General features: G+C 34.7%; 3 protein-coding genes across 4 annotated transcripts; all 3 read left to right on the top strand.

Annotated features, from left to right (window-relative positions):
- Positions 1-174: 174 nt before the first annotated feature.
- Positions 175-6,889, top strand: LOC107273646 (odorant receptor 4). 2 transcript variants are annotated; one of them, XM_025090998.1, is made up of 6 exons: positions 175-299; positions 371-2,551; positions 2,643-2,742; positions 2,832-2,942; positions 3,033-3,188; positions 3,272-4,759. In XM_025090998.1, exons 2-6 carry the CDS (start codon positions 2,295-2,297, stop codon positions 3,320-3,322), a joined length of 675 nt encoding a protein of 224 aa, XP_024946766.1. In that variant the 5' UTR covers positions 175-299; positions 371-2,294; the 3' UTR covers positions 3,323-4,759. The 2 variants fall into 2 exon arrangements, 1 of the variants encoding a protein (XP_024946766.1); XR_003061603.1 differs by lacking the exons at positions 175-299; positions 371-2,551 and adding an exon at positions 5,646-6,889 and having other exon boundaries at positions 2,559-2,742; positions 3,272-4,162.
- A 1,495-nt stretch (positions 6,890-8,384) lies between these two features.
- On the top strand, positions 8,385-18,440 carry LOC107273633. Its single transcript, XM_015752025.2, has 14 exons — positions 8,385-9,002; positions 9,459-9,900; positions 9,983-10,271; positions 10,338-10,437; positions 10,675-10,788; positions 10,849-11,004; positions 11,087-11,131; positions 14,013-14,099; positions 14,288-14,738; positions 14,843-15,143; positions 15,210-15,309; positions 15,378-15,488; positions 15,559-15,714; positions 15,790-18,440. The coding sequence occupies exons 1-14, from the start codon at positions 8,997-8,999 to the stop codon at positions 15,838-15,840; spliced, it is 2,409 nt and encodes an 802-aa protein (XP_015607511.1). The 5' UTR covers positions 8,385-8,996; the 3' UTR covers positions 15,841-18,440.
- Positions 18,441-20,237: 1,797 nt separating this feature from the next.
- On the top strand, positions 20,238-22,650 carry LOC107273648 (odorant receptor 2a). The gene is made up of 3 exons (XM_015752063.2): positions 20,238-20,614; positions 20,688-20,843; positions 20,905-22,650. The coding sequence occupies exons 1-3, from the start codon at positions 20,546-20,548 to the stop codon at positions 20,971-20,973; spliced, it is 294 nt and encodes a 97-aa protein (XP_015607549.1). The 5' UTR covers positions 20,238-20,545; the 3' UTR covers positions 20,974-22,650.
- The last annotated feature ends 202 nt before the right edge of the window (positions 22,651-22,852 follow it).

The following is a 22,852-nucleotide window of genomic DNA, read 5'->3' on the forward strand; positions in this document are numbered from 1 at the left end:
ACGTTATTCATATATTGAATTACTTTAGACGTGCAAACGCGGTACAGAATAGGCACATAGAGGTTCTATGGCGAGGCTTGATAGTTTACGAAGCGTTTCCAAAAGTCGATGAACCGGTTTGTTTCAAGAATTTGTATTAATTCCCGATGTTAAAACATTTATTCATTTATTTAGGCAGACCAAAGAGGACTGCAAACGAACACTGTCAATTGTGGGCCCCTATCGTCTGGCGATGAGATGTGTATATTATTATGTGGATGACGTCATATATATCCATTATTGTTCCCGAGTCACCATCGGTTTGTATAAAAACTGCTCAATGTTAGATTCCATTTAGAGTAAATGAATTACCGTACTCGAGTTCCTTAAGACGTGGCGGTGACGACTTGGAGCTGGACCACGTGGGGGAAAGGCGAGTGAGATTCCTGCGTTACTATCATCTTGCCGCCACAATTGGAACATCGTTGGCCAAAGTAACAGATAATAAGTCGTATCAAGGATTCGCAGACACAGTTAGAGAATCCAGGAAATTCACAGAGCGGACCATTTCTTAAAATTTCAACATGTTCTACGCGACGTGAGTATGATGCCGAAGGCCTACTTGTGTTCAATGTTATGTACAGACGTTTAGAACTCACGTTATAAAATTTAGCGTGTGTCTTGAATTTTTTAGTGACAACGATAAATACATCTGATTCTCTTCTTCCAGGGATAGATTCATTTTTCGCATACTGGTTATACTGGTAAACATACGGTTCATACTGGTACAATAAAGCGAACATTATACGCAGGTCGTGAAGTTTGTCACACGCGCCGCACTCGTAAAAGAAGCAGCACTCGCCTTCGGCTCGTGTCGTTGTGTTACTCGTGTGCGGCTGGTGCGACCAACTTCACCGCCTGCCTATAAAGTTCGCTTTCTCGCACTCGTATCGCAAAGTACTATAATCTAATTATTTGTACGATGACAAAGTGTCCCTCTTTGTCAAATAGCTGTTACATGTTATTACAGTGAAATGATGACATACGTTTCACCCATCGTGCATTAATTTTTCTCCTCATTACAAGTGCATAGAACATAAATGCCACGTAAAGGTATCATTGAATTTCGACTGAATAGTTTCCCTCCAGTCGCTTCGGAGGGATGAATCATAAAACCGAGGATTTCAATAAGGTATCATTATCTACATAGCATGATACACGTGTGGAATTTTAAATAAAGGTTAATTCACATGAAGCAACCCCTTATTACGTCTTCAGATTTAGGGTGAGCTGGACGTGAGGTTTCGGGATACTTATTTATTACATATGAAAATTGCATAGTTCCAGTGGTGGTCTACCAATCAACGCATATTTCGTGGATCAAAGCAAAGACCTAGTTTATTTTAGGAACTGGAAAAAAATTTACCCGTCAGTTTGCATCGGGTTTTCTGACTAACGTCTCTTCTGAAACAAGTTCTGATTTGCAATTTCAAATATTTGACGAGACAATATGTCAATGTGACAAGTGCAGATTCTATTCGATTTGTTGTGTTTGGTGAAAAATATTCTATCAGTCTCACTGTGTAATTCATGAAATCTCATTTGAGACACGAGACTTTATCGACTGATTTCACTTTAACATCAATTGATATTGATAATTTTTACGGGCATTCAAAATGGATATTTCCGGGGCCACGAAAGTTTTACAGTGGAATAATCGGTTACTCCGTTTCCTAGGACTTTGGCCCTTTGACCTAAATAACGTAAAATTCATGTTTTTCTTTACCTACGTGACAGTTCAGTGTTTCTTGCAGTATGCCGGCTTACTGGAATATATTTCCGACCTGAATTATGTTGTCGCAAATTTAACAGAAACCATTGTGTTCAGTATGATTGTTTTTAAAATGGCTATATACAGAATTAATACGAGACCATTGCTTCATTTGATACAGAATATTCAGGAAGATTACTCAAATGAATTGTACAAAACAAGAAAAGAAATTCGAATATTTTTGAAATATAACTCATTGTCAAAGACTATTGTTCAGTGTATATCCATAGTGTGCGGAGCTACTGCTGTACTCTTTTACATTCGTCCATTGACTGGACACGCATTGGCAGACAATGATTGTAAGAATTTTAAATCCACGTTAACCCTTAACGGTCACGTGGGGTCTCAGTGACCCCAACGTAACGACCTATTCTTATGGAAATTCTACTGAAGTGTGACCGTCAAAGGTTAATAAACAGCGCTGACATTTTTATCACTAATTGCTCATTTTAAAGCCACAGGAAATTCTTCAAGTGCCTTCTTGATGCCATATCATATCCGATTGTTCTTTAACCTGACTGAAGCAAGAACATATTACATAGTATATGCTTGTGAAATATTTATGATTCCGCTGGTCACATGCGGATATGCTGGTCCTAGTTGTCTATTGATAACATTGGTGCTACATATCTGTGGACAAGTTTCAATTTTGACATGTCAAGTGGAAAACTTGATAAAAAATCCAGAAACTATACATCACCAGCTGAAACAAATTGTTTTAAAGCATCGTCGTTTGATAAAGTAATATGTCAATAGTAATTTTTACATCTCATTTTCCTGATGAAAAGATACAGGTTTGTCACGCTAATTTTGCTATGAATGTTTTTTTCAGTCTCTGCATGAATTTAAATTCCACGTATGCTACATTCTTACTGCAGGAACTCATTGGTATTACTTTGCTTCTGTGCTTAGGCGGTTATAACATTATTGCGGTAATATTACACGATTACAGAATGATTAATTAGAAGCACTATGATAGTGATAAATGATAATAAAATAATTATTATTTCTTGCATTGCAGACTCCTATCTTAGATGAAACTGGACATTTTTTGGCATTCTTATTATACACTGTTACAGTGATCTTTCAACTTCTTGGTTTTTGTTACATCGGCGAATGTCTTAGGAATGAGGTATTTCTCTGAAAAATATGTAACGTGCATTAAGATGATACTTAATTCAATTGTTAGTTTATAATTCTTAATGTGATATATTTTCTCAAGAGCAAAAGCTTGTGCGATGCATTTTACAATTATGAATGGTACGACGAACCGAGGGTGAACGTAAAATTATTTCTCATGTGCGTCACTCGATCGCAAAGGCCTCTCGTATTAACTGCTGGAGAGTTCTTCATATTTTCCTTGGAAAATTTCACGAGTGTAAGTCGTAAGGCGTTATAATTAATTTTGATTAACGAATTACTTCCAATCAGTTTAATCCCTCCGATCTTTCGTGTTTCCAGGTTATGAAAACATCGATGGCCTATTTGTCCGTACTTCGAAAGTTCATATAGAACATTCATCACGTATTTAGACAAAATTTTGATAGTCAATGGCAATAAATGTGAATGCACTTGAATAAGTCCATGATTTTAAAGAAAGTTTATAGTATCCAGGCATAGCTCGTGCACGACTAAAATCTCTTTCTGAGACTATCTTTCTGCGATATTCAACATAAGCCTAGATGTGATATTTTACTCGTGGATCGACCACATATTCAGAATGCAAATTCGCACGCTTAATTACTCGTTGTTGCACGAGAAATACAAAATATAATTTAATCTCGTGAAATAATTTCAATAATAATATTACGCTGCAATTACACGCTCTATCTCGTTATGCATAATCATATGTCTTTATTCCGCCAGTGTTGTCTACTTGATTTAGAGCCTATGTCATTAATTCGAAAGTGCACTTCCACAATTTGTCCATTCGGTCACTTTTACAGTAACATTTCTAACAATTACTTTACCAGCCTTAACGTCAGCACTGATATTACAAAAATTGATTTTACCACCGAAGAATTATATCCATACGTTTTCACAACACGTATACAGTAGTCTCTCATTAAGTGACCGTTTTTTCCAGGCTGTTGGGAAAGGCGATTTGAAAAAAGAACGCTTACTTAACAAGAACCCGCACTCTTTAAAAGTTTTTTTTTAGCAGAATTCGTTGTCCTTACTTGTTTTCAAACACGCAGTCGTTCCGCCCTTGTACACCGGTACGCTTGGTAGTTGACAGTGGGGATAAATTCCGAATACTCCAAAATGCAAGAGACGCAAAGAATCGGAGGAGAAGCGTTCAGTTATCAAGCTTTCAATAACTGGAAGTCTACAGTACATTACTGGAAGAAGGTACATATATGTGTATATTTAAATGATTTACAGTATATCTGTTTCTAGTATCTAATAGTGAATACGTTTTCTTTAGAGAAATTTATAATTTTTAATTATACCATTGTATTTAGAGCACGAGCTTTCTTGATAAATTTTACAATTGCAAATAATAGAATCTACCGTCAGTGTATATGAAATTTATTTTGTTTACATGTCACGAGCACAAACGGCTCCGATATTAACAGCCGGAAGACTTTATGCATTTTCATTAAATAGCTTCGTTGATATGAGCTGTGCTGTCTCGATTCAGTATTTCGTATTCGCATTCTTTCGTATATTAATCCACAATAATTATGTTTCTAATGTTATGGAAATTCTATTATTCCAAGATGATAAAAACTTCTATGGTATCAATCTTGCGAAAATTTCTGTAGAGGAAATTCTACAAGTATGAGATTATTCAGGATAAGTCTATGACTGATAATTCATTTAGTGACGGTAAAAATGCATAAAATGTATAGCTTGGATAAAACAATATGATTGTCACATGACAAATGCATCGGGCTTTATTTTAAGCCGAAGTAAAAATCTCTATCCTATTTTCCTATTATACACGTCTGTACTTACTGGACTGTATAATTTCAGTCTGACGAGAATAATTGAATAGGATAGTTTACATGATTGGATCTCATTATATGTACCAACCTATCATTATCTATAGTCTATCGATCATACGTCAAGCTTCCTCGGATCAGTAGCTTGAGAATCATCTGTCGTGAAACATTCAACCATGCAAGTACTAGTAGTTGCATAAATATATCACATACAGCAAATTTATAAAGCTAGAAACTAGTGTATTTTCGTGAAAAAAAAAATTGTTTTTAGGTAGACTGCTCTTTTCATCTTGAAAAACTTCTAACTTGGAACAAACACATTTTTAGACTTATCGGACTCTGGCCTACGGAACAAACTGACCGTATTTTACTCGTGTTCTTGATATATTTGTTCTGTCATTGCTGTTTACAATATGCCGATCTTTTTATGCATATTAATGATCTGGTACACGTGGTTGCTAATCTGACCGAGAGTGCAATAATGACGATGATTTTCTGTAAAACAATTTCGTATCGCCTGAACTCGAAGAAATTGAGTAAACTTTTAAATACTATTGAAGAAGACTACGCTGAACAGAAATTAATCATGTCGGATGAGAAGTTGGGATTTATCAAATATCATGCTGTATCATGTAAATTTGTTAAAGGTTCCGTGTACGTGGTTTTCATATCATCTGTTTTTTACTATCTGAAACCATTGTGCCAATTTACATCGATAAGCAACCATCTCATTTTTAGAATTTGTTTACCGATTGTTTTAGTGTTTTTAAAAAAAGAAATTCCAAAAATCACTCTTGTTTTTCGAATAACCTCCTATAGTCATTCCCTCTTAATAATTTTTATATCATCTTCCATATGTTTATACATTGAAATTCTCATTTTCTTAGGTAATCAAAAGTTCTGCAGCTTATCTATCGGTATTGCGAAAATTCATATAAAAATATCAAGCTACGCAACGACTTTAGTATTAACCTGGTTATTTCACTATACTTCATTACCAGAAGTAGCATGTAAACTATACAATTTTACATGCCTAACTTGTTGACAGTAATGTCCCGTTATTATACGTTCTTGAAAGTCATAGATGTATGCTGTAAGTATAATCTATCTTCGATCGCGCACTGTTTCTACATGCTATACAATTTTTTTTCCGGTTTGCCCTATTTGACAAGAAAAGCAACGGATTCAATGCCGATTAATTATTCTTATGCCATATCCGCCCAGACTTCTTAATTCCGGGAGTGCTGGCTTAGAAAAGCCCTCATATGTTATACACATTGGTAAGCTAATATACTCCAATGTTCCCAATGCAGAATGCATAATTACTGATTCTAAGTAAAAACAATTGTAATTAATACCCTATGTAATTTACACGCATGACTTTCCACTCGATAGAAATTCAGCATGATAAATTTCTTTCGCTGGCAAGCTAAAGGCGCCTTAGCTTCTCAGTTTCCTCTGGGTCTTTGAACGGAAATGAGCATTTTCAATATCTAAATATCTAACAAGTAAAAGCCGTTAAGCGAAGAGCCGTTCGACGTATTGCTTCGCCAAAAATCAGTGACATCCGATGACTAAAACATATTTCGTCTTTAAAAAAAATAATATACAGAGGCTACTTATAATATACATATCGATTGATATGTTGCGTGATGTGGAAATATTAACGTGGAACAAATGGATATTCTCGTTGCTGGGACTGTAGCCATTTAAAAATAATGATTATTTATTTTCATTCGTTTTCATATATCTGCTAATTCACTGTTGCTTCGGATTTATTTAATTATCTAAGTACAGTTTCGACATTAAATACATAGTCGTCAGTATAAGAATTTTTGTGAAAATACAATCATTATTTTTTCTTCCCTGTTCTTTCTACCATAAAACTCAATTTGTCTTTAATGTCAATAATGCAACGACGTTTTCCAAACATATCTTAATTAAATAAACAGCAATTTAGGAAGCAGGAACTTGAGCATCGATGGAAATGTATGGATTGATTCGATATCAAATGGAATATTAAGATGTGGCCTAAATACTATTCATGGAACTTGATGCAATTTTTCAACAAATTACTATTATTATACGTCACCAAGCTAGTGGTATATGGATATTTATAATCTGTTATGCACGTAAGTATGACCGATCATTGTAATTTAGGTATTGGCATATTCGATAACAATCATTTTTACTTTGATTAACGTCAAATTTTCCAAGTGCATAATTGCAAAGTTCATGATTCAATTAGAAGCAATTCATTGTTCATTTATTTAATATATTGATATTAATAGATGAATGGCATTACAGATTGTCTAAATAATAATGTTGAGCAATATCATTGTGTTTATGAGCATTAAAAAAGATATAACTTAATTATCTGTTTTTCTCACTTTTCTAATGATTAGACTTTCTTATTCATATGTCCGACTGAATGCACGTAACGAACCATTTCTCGGAAACAATAGTAATACATGATAATAATATATTCCAAAAAATCCGCGTGTGTAAATTAAGTCAAGAGAATTAAAGTAAAGCTTATAAAATCATGATACAAATAAATCAGGAGACAGCATTATTATGAGTTTAGAACCAGCAAGGGAGCAAATAAAAAATTTAAATTTTGTAAAAATGTGATATCTTATCAAATTGAAATTGACATTGCACTTTCAGTATTGTGAGCCTGATAGCGACTTCGTTAACTTACTAATATTACACGAAGGACACGTACAATGACGCTCTGACCATTCAAAGTGGAATGTCAAATTCACCTTGAATAAAAATGTAATTCATGTTTTTTGTTAATAATTGCTGGATTTAAGCCTATAAGAAATGTATCCTATCTACATTACACCGTACCGTATCGCTTGATCCTTACAGTTGATGCAATTTGTTGAATTTTTTGGAATACATCGATTCTTAATTATCTTGGCATTGGATGTATGTATTTAACTTCGAGTTTCGATTCATTAAATGTTTCCATAGATAAAACTCATGACTGTGAACGAAAAAAATCATCAAATTAATACGTAATCAAAGTAGAATTGTTGAAATTTAATATTATTGACATATAAAATAAAATTTAATTGTAATTGTCCTTATATCGTCAATTCTTCTTATTTTTATTACTAAACACGTCAAAATATTTCAAAACATATGGATACTATATCCAATCGTGTTCTGCTTGAACATATTTTCTATATCATTGTCAAATGCTTTTATCTATTGTCCTTATTTGTAATAATTATCAATCAGAGTATTTACAAAGATGGCTTGGTGGATCAGTGCGTAGAGTTTTCAAACTCCTCACTTTGAGCATCCCAACCATCATGTTTTTATCTTATTGTCTCATGATCAAATATATCCACCAATACGAATTCGCGTCATTTCACATATTTTTCGTAATGCAATTTTGTCATTACGATAAATAAATAGTGGATTTTCTTTAAGATTGCGTTGCACGTAATTTATCAATATTATACAGATACATTCATAACGTCCAGATATAAATTATAACGTTGTACAGAAAACCTTATCAATATGTTGTAGTGTTATCGTGTTGTACGATTGTATAACTACTATGTGCAATTATATGAACGCATGTTAATAACTCTGTGATTATTACCTTAGCGGTTTAGCATATGTACTTCATCCATTTGTCGCAGTTGGTATAATTATGTCACATCATTATTTCTTAGTAGCACGAAATTTAATGTGAAATGTGAAAATTGAGTGCTTGTACGAAGTGACTGTGCAATTGTTATGATATATTTATTAATATGTCTGTATACGACGAGCCGTACCCCAAGCATTAAAAATTAATTGTGCAACCGATGTTTCACAAGGCGTGTCCAAGGAGAAATATCATATGAAAGTGTCGTGTGCATTGTATCTCTAGAATAGCAAAACCACAAATGACGCCATACGCTTGAACCACTGGTACGTCTAATAAAAAATAATGTGTCATGAATAAATTCTTTTGAGCAATTCAGATCGCTTTGCGGACAAACTAAATCACGATAATGGTCGTATCGCAAGCATAAGATATAAGAATAAGATCGATCGTCCGTATTTCATATATGAAAGGAAGAAATGCATATGTAATGCAAACATTAATTTTCAAATAAAGGTGGTCGGTACGTCCTAGCAATTTTCTAGAGACAATAACTACAGCGCGATCGATCTGAGAACTTTTGAATTAGTCTCCAAGAAAATTTCCTACAGAAAGAACAAACATCGTAATGAATGTAAGAGTGGAGAGGAATCGCTTCAGTTATCATCCAGAGATTTGTTGAATTTATCCAAACGTGAAATATAATGATGTGCAAGTTTGACTTTTGACATAAATTTATTTGAAGTCCATTAATATGATATTCAAATTTCTTTCTACACTTTAACACGCAACTAACGATGTCTTTAGGATTTTGAAATATCTGAAATCAATAATAGGGTATTTCGAAATTAGAAAACCTAATGATAAACTCTGATTCATTATTTAGGTCTGATTCATTAATTGAAATTTTGGAATTCTTTTTTTTTAAATCATCATTGTTAACCATGTATATTTTTTTAAAGTACTTGCCATTTCGTACTATGTTTTGTTACTTCATTTTTCATTAATCATCACGCATCGATTCATAACGATAATCGCGATACGAAATTGAATTTGATTTTACGAAAAACAGAAATCTTATTTATTTCAGGATAATAACGATATACCTAAAATCGTTTTTAAATGGAACAAACTATTTCTGTCTATTGGTGGAAACTGGCCCCTAGAACCAGCCTATTTCAGATTCTCCATATGGATGTCATTCTTTACCTTGAATATCAGCCTCCTGTATGTGGATCTGTATGAAGTTTTCGGCAATTTGGAACAAATGCTGTTAAATCTCTCAGACAGCGTGATACAAAGCTTGATACTTGCGAAGCTGCTGCTCTTTCGATTCAGCGAACCACTGGCACGTTTGATCACTGACGCCCAAGAAGATATCACAGCCGGAGAGTTTGGGAGTCTGGAAGAGAAAAAATGCTTTCTGGAATATTATCAGCGAGGCAAAATTTTCTATCAAATAACAATGTCATGTGTGGTGTTCGCTGTTCACGTATACTTCTTCAAAGGATTAGAAACATATCTATTCTCAGGTAAAATTATACGTATATTAAAGACATAATGACGTGTGTCGTGTCCCACGAAGTTAAATAATTTTATAAATATTTTCACTAGTGTGGAACAACGAAACGACAACTTCTTTTGTTCTTCCGTACAGAACAAAATTATTTTTCAATTTGACAAGTCCTAATACTTACATAATTCTGTATATACTTGAATATCCAATGGTTTATATTATTGCATGTCAGGGGGCAACTATTTGCTTACTGGTCACTCTTATATTTCACGTTTGTGGTCAGTTAGCTATTGTATCATATAAAATCCAACATTTAAGAGGAAATTTACCTGAGCATGAAAATCGAATTATTAAAAGTTTAATCGAGAAACATGTTAAATACGTTAGGTAAGATGATAGTTAATTGCAAAATATGAGAATAACAAATAATGGTATCCCATTTGACTTTGACAGGATGGCTAGATCTTTGGACGATACTTTTCAATTCGTTTTGCTTTTAGAAGTAGCAGGAACTACAGTTATTCTCGGCCTCACTTGCTATAACATTATAGCGGTATGCGTCTTTCATTATAAAAATTGTTTATTATTCTTCAAGAATCATGATTTGCATTATATATTTTACATCAACGTTTACCTCCATAAATTGTATAACATTTTTAAATGGTGCAGGCAATTTTTTGCCTGTTTTTACATTTGCTTTTCTTTGAAACCAACATACTGTTAATCTTAAATCTCCCTTTTTTTACTTCATTCGAGTTACCCTATAAGCAGCTTGTATAATTATTTTTAGAATAGTGGTGATTTAGCTGACATATCAACATTATGCTGCTTTGCGCTGTATGCATCTTCTATGATCTTATTGCTTTACGGATATTGCTTCGTTGGCGAATGTCTGATACACGAGGTAAAAAATGTCAAACGTTGTATGATTATTCTATGACAATAACCGAATTATTATACATAGAGTACAAAGATACACGAAGCGTGTGCTCAATGCACATGGTATAGTATGCCACTGATCTACCAAAAAGCTTTAATAATGTGCATGTTATGTGCACAAAGGCCTTTACAATTGACAGCTGCGAAATTTTACGTATTTTCTTTAGACAGCTTCAGCAATGTGAGTCGTCCTTGGAAATTTTGTTGGAATTTCCACGAAATGCATTTTCATTTTGTACAATTATTGAATTTTTATTTTCCAGGTCATTAAAACATCCATCGCTTATGTATCCATGTTACGTACTGTCGTATAATTGATGAAAATGCATAGAGAAAAGTGTACAAAACATAATTTAAAAATAGATGTGAAATGATGCGAATGGGCAATTTTCAATCAATTTGTTTCTTCAAATATAGCGTTTTTCATTATCGCGTCTGAAAGCTATATCAAATTAAGGTTTCGTTCGGACAGTCACTATCTGTTTAGCGAAAGAAAAATTTTCTTCGAAACACACGTAAATCTCTGATACACTGTAACACTTATATTAATAATGGTAAAGACTTTATAAAAGCTTCTTAAATTTTTAATATCTAAATTTACCATCCGTTTTGTCTAATGAAATAAGTATCGTCGCTCAAGTAAACATTTGCAGTCTGATTGCAGTATATCAGGTACGTCTCGAATATGTCTGGCAATAATCTATCTATAATCATTCTCCTGGGACTGTCTCATACAACACAGACAAAACATATTTACTCTGTCATATAATTAGTCCACGTTTTTTGTCTCTCTCAATGTACTCTAATCCTTTATTAATTTCTAAACATTCAAATTAAGCTGTAGTATGAGATTTTAGGCTTTCGCAGCCAATATTATTGTTAATACTCGTGGTTTCCGGATGCAGGCCGCGTCCATATTCATTTTTGTGCCGACGTTTCACAAACGTTTCAGTTTGCATCATCAGGGCTAGGAGACTCCGATATTGATCGGATCAGGGACCCTATTCTCGAAATCGTGTCACAATTGTGGCATGCCACTTTGAGTAGTTCCGGTTATAACTGTAATAGCGCTGGTAGGCAATTTTGAGTTGAAGTGGGACCGAGGCCCGTTTCCTTCGACGCGGTTCAATAGATAAGCTCCGTTTATCTTGAAAATACAAGTGTTTCATTGGCTAATAGCACAGTTAAACCGTGTTTATACATTGAACCGCGTCGAAGAAAACGGGCCTCAGTCCTATTTAATCTCAAAATTGCCTACCAGCGCCATCACGGTAATAACGGAAAGTACTCGAGTGGCATGCCACAATTATGGCACGATTTCGAGAATAGGGTCCCAGGGCTTCAGCCGTTTACAAACTGTTTAATTGATCAGCTGATCACCTACGAAACGTTTGCGAAACGTGGGCACAAAGCTGAACACGGACGCGGCTTCCATCCGGAAACCATGAGTATTAAGCTATAGTATATTATTTCTTTACGGTTTACCATAATTCTATCTTCCATGTGTCCAGCATTGTTTTGATAAAAAATAATATTTCACCATGCACGGAAATTTTATATGAAAAGGCACATATTCGCACTTATTACTTTTATCACAGTGCTACAAATTTCATCGAGCATTCACGAAAAATTGTGTTTCAAGACTTAAACGAAACTGCGTGTAAGTTTTATTAACTGTTTCAAGACTATCGAAGCCTTATGTTGCACGAACCAGGTTTCACAGTGCACTACGCCTCCACTGTTCAAGAGTTCATGATCGATGCAACTCATCGAACTATCCCCATTGGTCTTACTTCGTCACGCAATCGTACCGAACGATTCCACCGTATGAAATTTTAATAATTATCACAAAAGGATCACAGAATCGTATAACATATTTAATACTCGCTTCATCTAAATATTTACTCGAAGGTAATAATATAATTTGCATCTCTGTTCTACATATATCTATACACTCATATGACGTAACTTTGGTGTGGGACTACGCCAATGAATTAACGAAGATGTCGCATTAGTAAATGAACTTTCACATTGGAATTGTAAATTTTTTTAAAACATGTTCATTTACTGGTTCGATTACTTATGGATGCATTTGCTGGTCCATATACCTAACGTCACAATTTTTATACATGATCGACTACATCAATGATAAAATTATTACTGTGGTACCGATTAAAAGTAATAATCATGCATGCTAATCTGCAATTTGAAAAATTGCTTTGTTTATCTTTAATGTACAAGACTAGGACTTAATTCTGGAGAATAAGTGAAGATGGACGAAAATTCGTAATCTGTGCATGTAATAAAATTTGGGCGTATAACAGTCGTGATGTTCGTCGCTGGAACCATCATGTGTTAACTGGTGTCAAAATATAATACTTTGCATTGACAAATTATTCCTACCTCATCGAAATGGATTTTTAACACCGAGCACAAGTATGATATTCATTTTCTATTTTATACTATTGTTATAATATAATATATATATATAATAATTTATATAAATGTTGAAATCACCTTTCATTGTCAAATCAAATTTTGGTAAATATCACAATTAATTTGAATTGAAATAAATAACTCATTTCCATATCTTTGTATTGCCGTGTTGCCACAGTAATAAGATTTCAAATGATGATTTCCATGTTGTAGCCACACATCGCATAAAATCTGAAATGAGTACAGCACCTTTTTAAAGAATTTTCGTAAAAGTCACGTACGTGTAAATATTCGTGGATATCGCGTAGTTGTTATTTATAAGACTGGTTATATTTCTTACGTAAGAAAAGCGCACTTTCAGATCACTGACTATATTTTGTATTTGCAAATGGCACAATGAAAATATCAGTGAATCGTAGTGTCTCGATGATGTAAGATTGATTGGTGTAACTGCACTGCACATGTTTCGCTACACTGTACTGCAAGTTGCCTACCAAGTTTTCGCGTAATTTCAGTTTTGCTACCGCATGACATTTTTAGCATATAAAGGTATCATTACTCGCATTATCTATCGACCATCCACAGAAATTGCTTTCACTGGGAAAAGAGAAATATTATGCATGCAGCACCGCAGCCGGAGACAGTAGCAGGTGCATATGAAATATGCACATTAAATTCGAAAGGAAATTGTTTGCAATGCTTGGATTTTGATTGGACACTGGTAGCATCGTATGACCAATAGGAGGATTCTGACAATTTGTTTGCACCGTTGCAACTGGTTATTCTACAGTTTACCACGTAGTGAACTGGACACATAAAACAATTGCCTTTACGATGCACGTGAGTGTGAATTAGACTGACGTTAAATATTTGAAAATTGCACTTTGAATACTCCACGTGAATTAATTACTTTTCAATTAAATTAATTTTATTGTTATATTATTCTCGAGTTGTATATTAAAAGCTTTTTTTTTTAATTATTGTATATTACTAAACCACTAACTGTGCTAGAGAAATTATTTAATTAGGGACAAGATGACTTCGATCGCGCCGCAAATATTATGACCTGGAATCATTGGCTTCTCGCGATGCTCGGATTTTGGCCGGAAAAGCCCAGAGATATTTGGTTCTGGATAAACTTCGGTTATTTTGCGTATCACATGACAATGGAATACGTAGATCTATTTCTCTTTATCGGAAATCTCGAGCACGTAATCATGAACCTAACTGAGAACATGGCGTTCTCACAAATTTTTATCCGCATGCTCATGATGCGAGTATACAATCGTCAATTAGGAGAATTAATAATGGAAATGAGAAAGGATTTTCAAGCTCACAATTACAGATCCGTCGACGAGCAAAAAATATTTTTATCGTATAATTCAAAGTCTAAGACGTTTATGAAACTTTTAATGGCGTTTGTTGCACTAACCGCATCCTCGTATTACTTGAAGCCTATACTTGGAAATTTGGGAAATGGTCAGTAATGGACGTGCATAAGTAAACAGTGTAAATAACTGCTTAAATTTTTTGCATACTCTGGATAACGCAAAAAAAATATTTTTTTTTTATCACTCTTATAGATCCAATCGAAAGCGAAAGTACCAATTCAACGTTAACTTTTGAATTACCGTACCGTTTTTACTTACTGTACAATGTCAATGACACGCATACTTATATGATAACTTATCTTTCTCATCTTCCATTTGTCTTTGTGAGTGGTTTTGGTCAGAGCGCAGCAGATTGTCTGATGGTCACGCTGGTTTTTCATGTTTGCGGACAATTGTCTGTGCTCACGTTACGAATTAGCAGTATCAATAGCGACCCGTCACAATGTAGTCAGAATATAAAGGACGTCGTGGTGACTCATCAGAGACTTTTGCGGTGAGTTTGACTATTGGATAACCTAAAAACATAACCAGTGAATAAGTGAAGTTTGATTTATTATAGAATGGGACAAACCATAGACAAAGCTTTCAGTGCCATTTTATTAGGGCACCTTGTAGGTGCAACGTCTTTGGTTTGTGTGCTCGGATATCAAATTTTAACGGTATTACAAATTTTTGTATTATTTTATGTTATAATAATTTTTGATAACACTGAGCCATATTAATGCAGAATTTTGCACACGGACAAAATGCCGATCTTGCCACATTTTTAACTTTTGCATTTTTGGTTCTTCTTGTGCTTTATGCACATTGTACTGTTGGCGAGAGTCTCGTTCAAGAGGTATTGCATTTCTGTTAATAGCCAATTAACGTTTATTACTTTATTTTGTTTCCATTACTGTGTAATTTAGAGTACCCGAGTCTACGAAGCTTGGTATGATTGTAATTGGTACAATATGCCAACGGAAAATGCGAGACTAATTATTCTTTGTATGTCACGATCGCAAAAGCCGCTTTGTTTGACATCTGGCAAATTTGGAATTTTTTGCTTAAGTACATTAACTGACGTAAGTAAGAAGCAATAATGGTGACTCTTATTTATTGTGACATTTAACGTTACTTTAAAATCATTTTTCACACAGGTTTTAAAAACGGCAATGGCATATTTATCCGTTTTGCGATCTTTCCTGTAGCTCACACTGTCATGAATGCAGAATCATGCAGTTTTAGTAAACACATGTGCCGATTTTTTATTAAAAAATTATATTCATGTAATTCTATCGACTTCATGAATTTTGACTTATTAAAGGATTAACTCGAGCATTAAAGATTAACTGATTACACACTTCCAGCCGAGCTACAAAATGTGTTATTTTAGGAAATTTTTTCAAGGGTGTTAATATTAAAAATTAAATAAATTACTGTTATAGTTTGGCTTTTAGGACAAACTATTCGTAGCGTGAAACCCAGGCCTCGGGATTCGGATTTCGAATGATATTCGAAGGGAGATTTTCCTCGGAAGAAATAAGCAGGAACACTTGGAGTTTTGACCTCGAAGGGTTTATTTCGTAGAGAATTATGTTTCAGCAAGATCTTTACTGTAATAACATTATGTGACAGTCGCTGAGTTTAGAGTAAGACTGAGCATGTCGAGCATTCAGCTCCGATGTATGATACAGTCGAAAATCCGCAGGCTAGAGGGGTAGGGAAATATCGGTTTTAGGGTAGACGTGTCAAAGGTTGCGAAAATGCACTTTGATATATGTATAATAGGATAGGGATTCGTAATGTGGTCTAGGATGAGTCAAGGTATGTCGAGTGATAGGATGTGATCCTTAGCCTGGGTATCATTGCGAAATGCTTGCTGAATGAGTCGGGGAAATGTGTTTCACAATGTGGCGTATGCCATAACAATTAAAAACTACACATTATTTATTGATCCTTTAACTGTTTAAACGAAATCTTCAAAAATTAATTGCTTTTCTTGTTTAGGTTTCTCTCACTCCTGCAGTTGGAACACAGCGTTAGTGTCTGCATGATTCCATCTTTTTGACTGAATGAATATGTAAAATTCCAAAATATTCCTGTATGGTGAATGAAAAAATGTATTTTGGTAGCGCTGTTACTGGTACTGCTATGCAGTACTCCACATTGTCAGTGTTATTATCATAAGCCTCATTATCGTCGTTATTATCATCACCAACGTCGTCTACGTTGTTTTTTGATATTGTCGTCGTTGGTTAGAGACGGAAGGTACTCGTGCCCGAAATAAACAGCTTGGAAATACATGGCATAAAAGCGACCACCGTGATCAAGAGGAAAGCAGTTTTTTCGCGGATCGTGTGGTGATCGTCGCCGTGAAGATGTTAGTGAAAGTGTTAGTAGCGCCGGTGACGGTGGTGCTGGTGGTCGCCGAGCGACACAGGAAGATGTTGAGACTACGCGATAGGCCTCAAACATATATATATACGCAGCCAACTTAGCGAAGTTGACGAAAGCCATACGTTGTTAATGAGATCCCGAGAACGGCACCGGCTCTAGATTCTCGGATCCTTAACAGTCGATAACTTTTACCGAAGGACGGCAACAGCTCAAGATCCTTTCTAGCATAAGAACGACGCACCCGAACATAATATGCGTGTGATTGCGATAGTGCGAAACAAACGCGCATTGTACGTTTAATTTAACGCGTGGATCAGTATATCATGAAATTATTATTCTCGTATAGATGTGGGTTTTTATGCCGCCAGGCTTTTCCCATATGAGCTAATAAACATTAACCTTAATTTCGTGGTTCAATCTATGTGTGTTATTAATTCAAAAAAAGAGAATCATACCCCTTTATAATCAACACGAAATATTCATACGAAATTGCGAAGGAACTTCGCAACGAAGGACTTTCGACTATACAACTCTTGTAAAGTACTATTGTCGTTATAGTCTGTCCCGGGGAATTTTTGAATTTCAAAAAAAACGAATGTATTGTGATTGAAAAAAAATATTTTCACGAAAAATCATGCAAACAGTAACGCCATATTCCAACTGCATGATTGGGGAGAGTGTGAACAACAAAAGGATAAATGTGTGAAAAAGTTATATAACAAATTTTTTTTAAGCAGTTAACGAATCAATAAAAAATGTGTAATTTTTATTTTATTTTATTTTCAATATTAACACCCTTGACAAAAAATTCCCTAAAGTGGCTCATTTTTCGCTTGGCTTGAGATATGTAACCCCTTGATTAAATAAATTAGTTTTCACTGAGCATTCAATACCTTCACTTGTCTCGCACCTCAAAGAGTCTATGGATGATGAAGCATGGATGCACGGCGATGCCTTAGAAAATAAAGGCTGTTGAAAATCATAATTTTCATAAAATATCCGATCGAGGAGGTCCGAAGTGTCGCCGAACAGAATAAAATCCAGCGAAGATTATTATATAGAATATGATTTATGTAATCATGGATGTCATACAAATAAAGTTCATCGGTACATCAATTACGCGGTGCTGACGCGTTTATGTCTTCTCTGCTACCAAGTCATATATGTAAGACAGTCTTATTTCTTTTTTACGATACGTCTTACAAATTAGTAAATCTCTAGGCATAGAGGAAGACTGAAGTCGGTTGAGACGCAAAACAATTATATTTTAATTAATATAGTCAATGCCCCTCGCAGAATGTCTTGTCAAGTTTTGGTCATTTTCTTCTTACAACAACATAACAACTGATCACCTGATTATAATTTGTTCACTACCAATAAATGACGTATTAAATAGTCTTATTTAATTGGACACTGTGTTTCAACTGACACCAATCCTCACTACTGTAATCTCATCGGCGCACTTTGCACTATTGAAATACAATACGTTAAGAAACTCGTATATTCACTGAACACCTCTTATAGTCACGATGGATAAGAAAGAAGATACAAAGTAAAATAAAAGTTTCTAACCTGAACAGAAAACTTGGATGTAACGTAGCAGGTGCGTTAGATACCACGCACATTGGCAATGCACATATTAAATCCAATATGAAACTGAATATCGCTCATGCGTGAAGAATGCACGTAGAAGACATTATATGTAGAATTTTAGTCTCTCGAAATAAAAGGAATAATCGATGAACAGCTCAAGAACTCCAACGAAAAGAAATCGCTCGCCAGTTGTCCGCAAATTCTCGACAAAGATGGACGAGGTGACAGTGCGCGTGAGTATTGTATATTATACCAATAGGATATCTTCTCTGTGAACTATTATTGATACAAATAACACGGAAATATGAATAATTTACAATTTATACTAGCTGTATAAATTTTCAAGAAATAATCCACAAATTACACGATACACGTCACGATATGTTATTTTGATTGTGTTTCACATATAAGCTATACGAAACTCTTTATTGGATTGTGAAAAACCATGAGATTTGAGCGCACATTTTTGCGTACGTTTACGAGTATGCTGAAGTACGCGTACATACTCCAATCCCATAGTATTCTCTTCAATCCAATATTGCATTTCTGTGGCTAGCTTTACCTTTATCTTAGGGCGATTGCAGTGCAGCCGTAAAATTGATAAATTGGAACAAACGTCTTCTCTCGGCACTTGGCGTGTGGCCTCAAGCTCGAAAGGATGTGCGATATTTTCCCTTTTGCCTTCAGTTACTACGCTGCTGCTGTTATCCTCGGATACGCAGATCTCTTTCGAAACACGGATGATCTTGAATACATTTTCTGGAGTCTGCAAGAGAGTATCTGCTTTACACAGATCATCGTCAAGTTGGCTACACTGAGATACTACAATCACGAATTTGGAAAAATATTGTCGGCAGCGATAATTGATTTTAATGAATACAATTGCATGTTTCCTGAAGAAAAAAAGGCATTCATGATATATATATAAACATGTCGAGATTTTTCATGGCAATGCTAATAATGTCTGTTGTACTTGTAGCTCCAACGTACTATCTGATGCCACTAGTTATTCAACTTAAAGCTGGTGAGTAATGAACACTTTCAACTTTCCCTGTGGCAGCTTCTTCTTGTCGCCTTCCTTCTGTATGCTGGATATTTCAGAGTCAAGCTTGCTTTTCAAAGCGCCTTGGGCAGTTGTACCCTGACGCGAGAACTTATTACTACTTAGATTTCTTTTTACTTAGATTGGGAGCAATCTGAATTCGAAATTTCGACCGTACTTTCAAATATCCAGGGTGCACACGGAGGACCACACATGGTCAGTCCATCCAACACTAATGGATCCTCTGTCCTTATTATATCTTAGCAGAGAGTGCTAATGCATCAACTACATACAAATTACCATACTACATTTATGTGATATTTAACGTCCAGAGCATGCAGTCTTACATAATTGCATATATTATTGAATTGCCGACGGCAATTATTTCTGCGTTTAGCAATACTGCGACTGACGTCTTAATGTTTACGCTTGTTTTTTATATTTGCGGTCAGTTGTCAGTTCTGGCAATTCGTTTACGTAATTTGGACAAAAATAGAGGCTACTACAATATCAGAACTCTCGTTAAGCATCACATAAGGCTGCTGCGGTAAATTGCACTTCTTTCTGTGATATAATTAATTAAGTGTTAAGATAATGCGAATTTTTTTAAATTCATTTTTTTTCACAGAATGAGTCAGATCATAAAGATGCATTCAGTTTTGTTTTATTTGGTCATTTAGTCGGTGCAGGTATACTCATAAGCCTTCTTAGCTATCTATATTTAATAGTGAGTATTTATGAATCTTTTTTACAAATATGACTGCACAGGGCTGTGTTATTTGATGTATTATTTGATTACTTAACAGTATTATTCATTAGTTCAATGTGTACAGGGTACCAACACGGATCAGGGAAGAGATCTTGAACTTATAATTTTAATCATGTACGAGTTTCTTATTGTTTTTGTACTCTTCTCTCATTGCGTGGTTGGCCAGTATTTATATTTAGAGGTATCTTGTAAGAACAACGTTCTGTTATATCTTTGCCAATATTCACAAAACTTTTATTCCAACGCGTTCTCAGAGCGTCAACATACACGATGCATTTTACAATTGCAAATGGTACGACATGTCAAGAGAGGATAAAACGATTATTAAGTTTTGTATCGCAAGATCACAACAGCCGCTTTGCTTAACTGCTGGACAATTCGGTACCTTTTCGCTGGAAATGTTGACCAATGTAAGACCGAAGACGAATTGTATCTAAGAAGATTCACAATTAAGTACGATTCCGTTCACAGGTCTTAAAAACATCTATGGCGTACTTGTCTCTGGGACAACTTGTCTTTGGGATTTATGTCCCAAATTAATATTAAATATTTACACATATATAATCCAATAAGGTAGCCAAATCCTTGTGTATGTTCAATCTATGTATTTCTTCGCGCACTTCCTGCATTTCACTTGTTCACATTCGTTCTAAACTTCTCAATTATTTCTTTCAAACTTCTAATCCAGTCTAAGCTCCTATCTCTTCTACCTTAATTTCCTCCCAATCCAGTAAATCGATCATTGTCATTCTTTCTATCGTACTCACTCATTCATAGGTGATTACGAGCCAAATGACGCGCATATAAATGCATAGCGTATAGCGTCACGCTATTCGCACGTAAAATATTAAAGAGTTTCTTATGTTAGTCAATCCGAAGCTCCTTCTATGCAGGTAACAGCTTTTCCGCAGCTTCGTTGTTTCGGTACTCTGTGACAAACTTCACCTTATCCATGAAGAAGTCATGCTGGGAACGATTTTTGTATTTTATTAAATGTCACTAATCTCCCAAATGAATTAAGCATAATATCATGATGTTATAACAATTTCAACAGTAGCAATAAAAATTATAATTTCTAATATTCCTACAATTCTCTTAAAACGTCAAGTTGAACTACTTGTACAAATAAAAAAAAACAAAATGATTCCTCAATGCCTTATCCATATCCTTAACCTTGTCACTCAACACTAACTTTTGATCTTTTCTCTTTGCAGACCTCAAAACTTATTTATTGATATAATTATTGCTTCAAATAATACGTTTTTGTTCGCCTAGCACATTTGCTGTATGTTTTATTGATCGTACGTCCTAAATGCTACATTAAGATGCGGTCAAAATTATATACTTAAAATTGTATTTGATTATGACCAATATAGCATTCAGCACATCTTTCAGGTAGAATTCAGATTCTTAAGGTAAGTTCGTTTATCGTGGATGCTGATGCGAGAATTATAATGGACATTTTCAACATTGTGTCGTATCAACACAGAGTAAAAAAATTAACGAAATTATCCTCTTTGGTGGCATTGAACCAACAGTGCGTCAATGGTGAATTTCCTAAATGTTATATCTAATAGGTATAATTAACGATCCGAAGAACTTCCGAATCAAAATCGTCAATCGTATGTACAAGTTATTATTTTCTTTTACCACTGGGACGCAATTAGTTAAATTTCGTCTCACATTGAAAAGAATTAAACTATATTTTCTCTTAATGATATAAATTTTTCATTCTACAGCTTTTTTTATGGCTTCCTTACTACCCTAAAAGGAGAAAGTATAAGCTTGCTTAGTGTATTACACGCAGACTCCAATTTTTGTATTACCTTTATAACTTTAAGTCTATGACAGTACAAGAGGAAAGGATTGTTATGGTATTAATTTATTTCTACAGTAAAATTTGTGTTGGATGTGATAGAATACTCTCATTGTATTGTAATGAAATTTTACAAGATGTTTATTGATAATTTCAGTTTGATCAAGTTATACATGATACAACACTATTTGGAAGAGAAGCATATATGTATATAAATAAATATTTTGAAACGTTATCTGCGTCTATTGTTATTGCGAAAATCTAACCTAACCTAAATTCTGATTATCTGCCTTCCTGACCATCCTTCTAAACTGCAGTACTTCGTCTCCCTCATTTTCCTTCTCTTCTTTCCACTCCACATTGACCGTGCTTCCTTTCATGCTCTCCCTTCTCAACCTCATTTCTTCTCGCCAGCTTCTCATCTCCTTACCCTCTCTTCTATCCCTTCTTCTCTCCTTGTTTCCTCGATCCTTACTAACTATCTTTTTCACTCTTTCTTTTTAACAATCTTCCTCTTTTTCCCTTCAACAACATCTTCCCTAGCTGCTGCCACCAACCGTTTCTGTTCTGTTTCCGAATCTCCTATTCCCTTGTATGTCTCCA

The sequence above is a fragment of the Cephus cinctus genome, unplaced genomic scaffold, assembly GCF_000341935.2.
Source record: "Cephus cinctus unplaced genomic scaffold, Ccin1 Ccin1_scaffold1765, whole genome shotgun sequence".
Taxonomy (NCBI): domain Eukaryota; kingdom Metazoa; phylum Arthropoda; class Insecta; order Hymenoptera; family Cephidae; genus Cephus; species Cephus cinctus.

Bases quoted from the DNA above. Each gene is read 5' to 3' on its own strand.
- LOC107273646 (XM_025090998.1), top strand. From the start codon at position 2,295: ATGCCATATCATATCCGATTGTTCTTTAACCTGACTGAAGCAAGAACA. The intron at 2,552-2,642 runs GTAATATGTCAA...TGTTTTTTTCAG, and splicing joins AAGCATCGTCGTTTGATAAA to TCTCTGCATGAATTTAAATT. The intron at 2,943-3,032 runs GTATTTCTCTGA...TATTTTCTCAAG, and splicing joins GCGAATGTCTTAGGAATGAG to AGCAAAAGCTTGTGCGATGC.
- LOC107273633 (XM_015752025.2), top strand. The intron at 14,100-14,287 runs GTGAGTGTGAAT...TTATTTAATTAG, and splicing joins CAATTGCCTTTACGATGCAC to GGACAAGATGACTTCGATCG. The intron at 15,144-15,209 runs GTGAGTTTGACT...GATTTATTATAG, and splicing joins ACTCATCAGAGACTTTTGCG to AATGGGACAAACCATAGACA.
- LOC107273648 (XM_015752063.2), top strand. From the start codon at position 20,546: ATGTACGAGTTTCTTATTGTTTTTGTACTCTTCTCTCATTGCGTGGTT. The intron at 20,615-20,687 runs GTATCTTGTAAG...ACGCGTTCTCAG, and splicing joins GCCAGTATTTATATTTAGAG to AGCGTCAACATACACGATGC. The intron at 20,844-20,904 runs GTAAGACCGAAG...TTCCGTTCACAG, and splicing joins CGCTGGAAATGTTGACCAAT to GTCTTAAAAACATCTATGGC.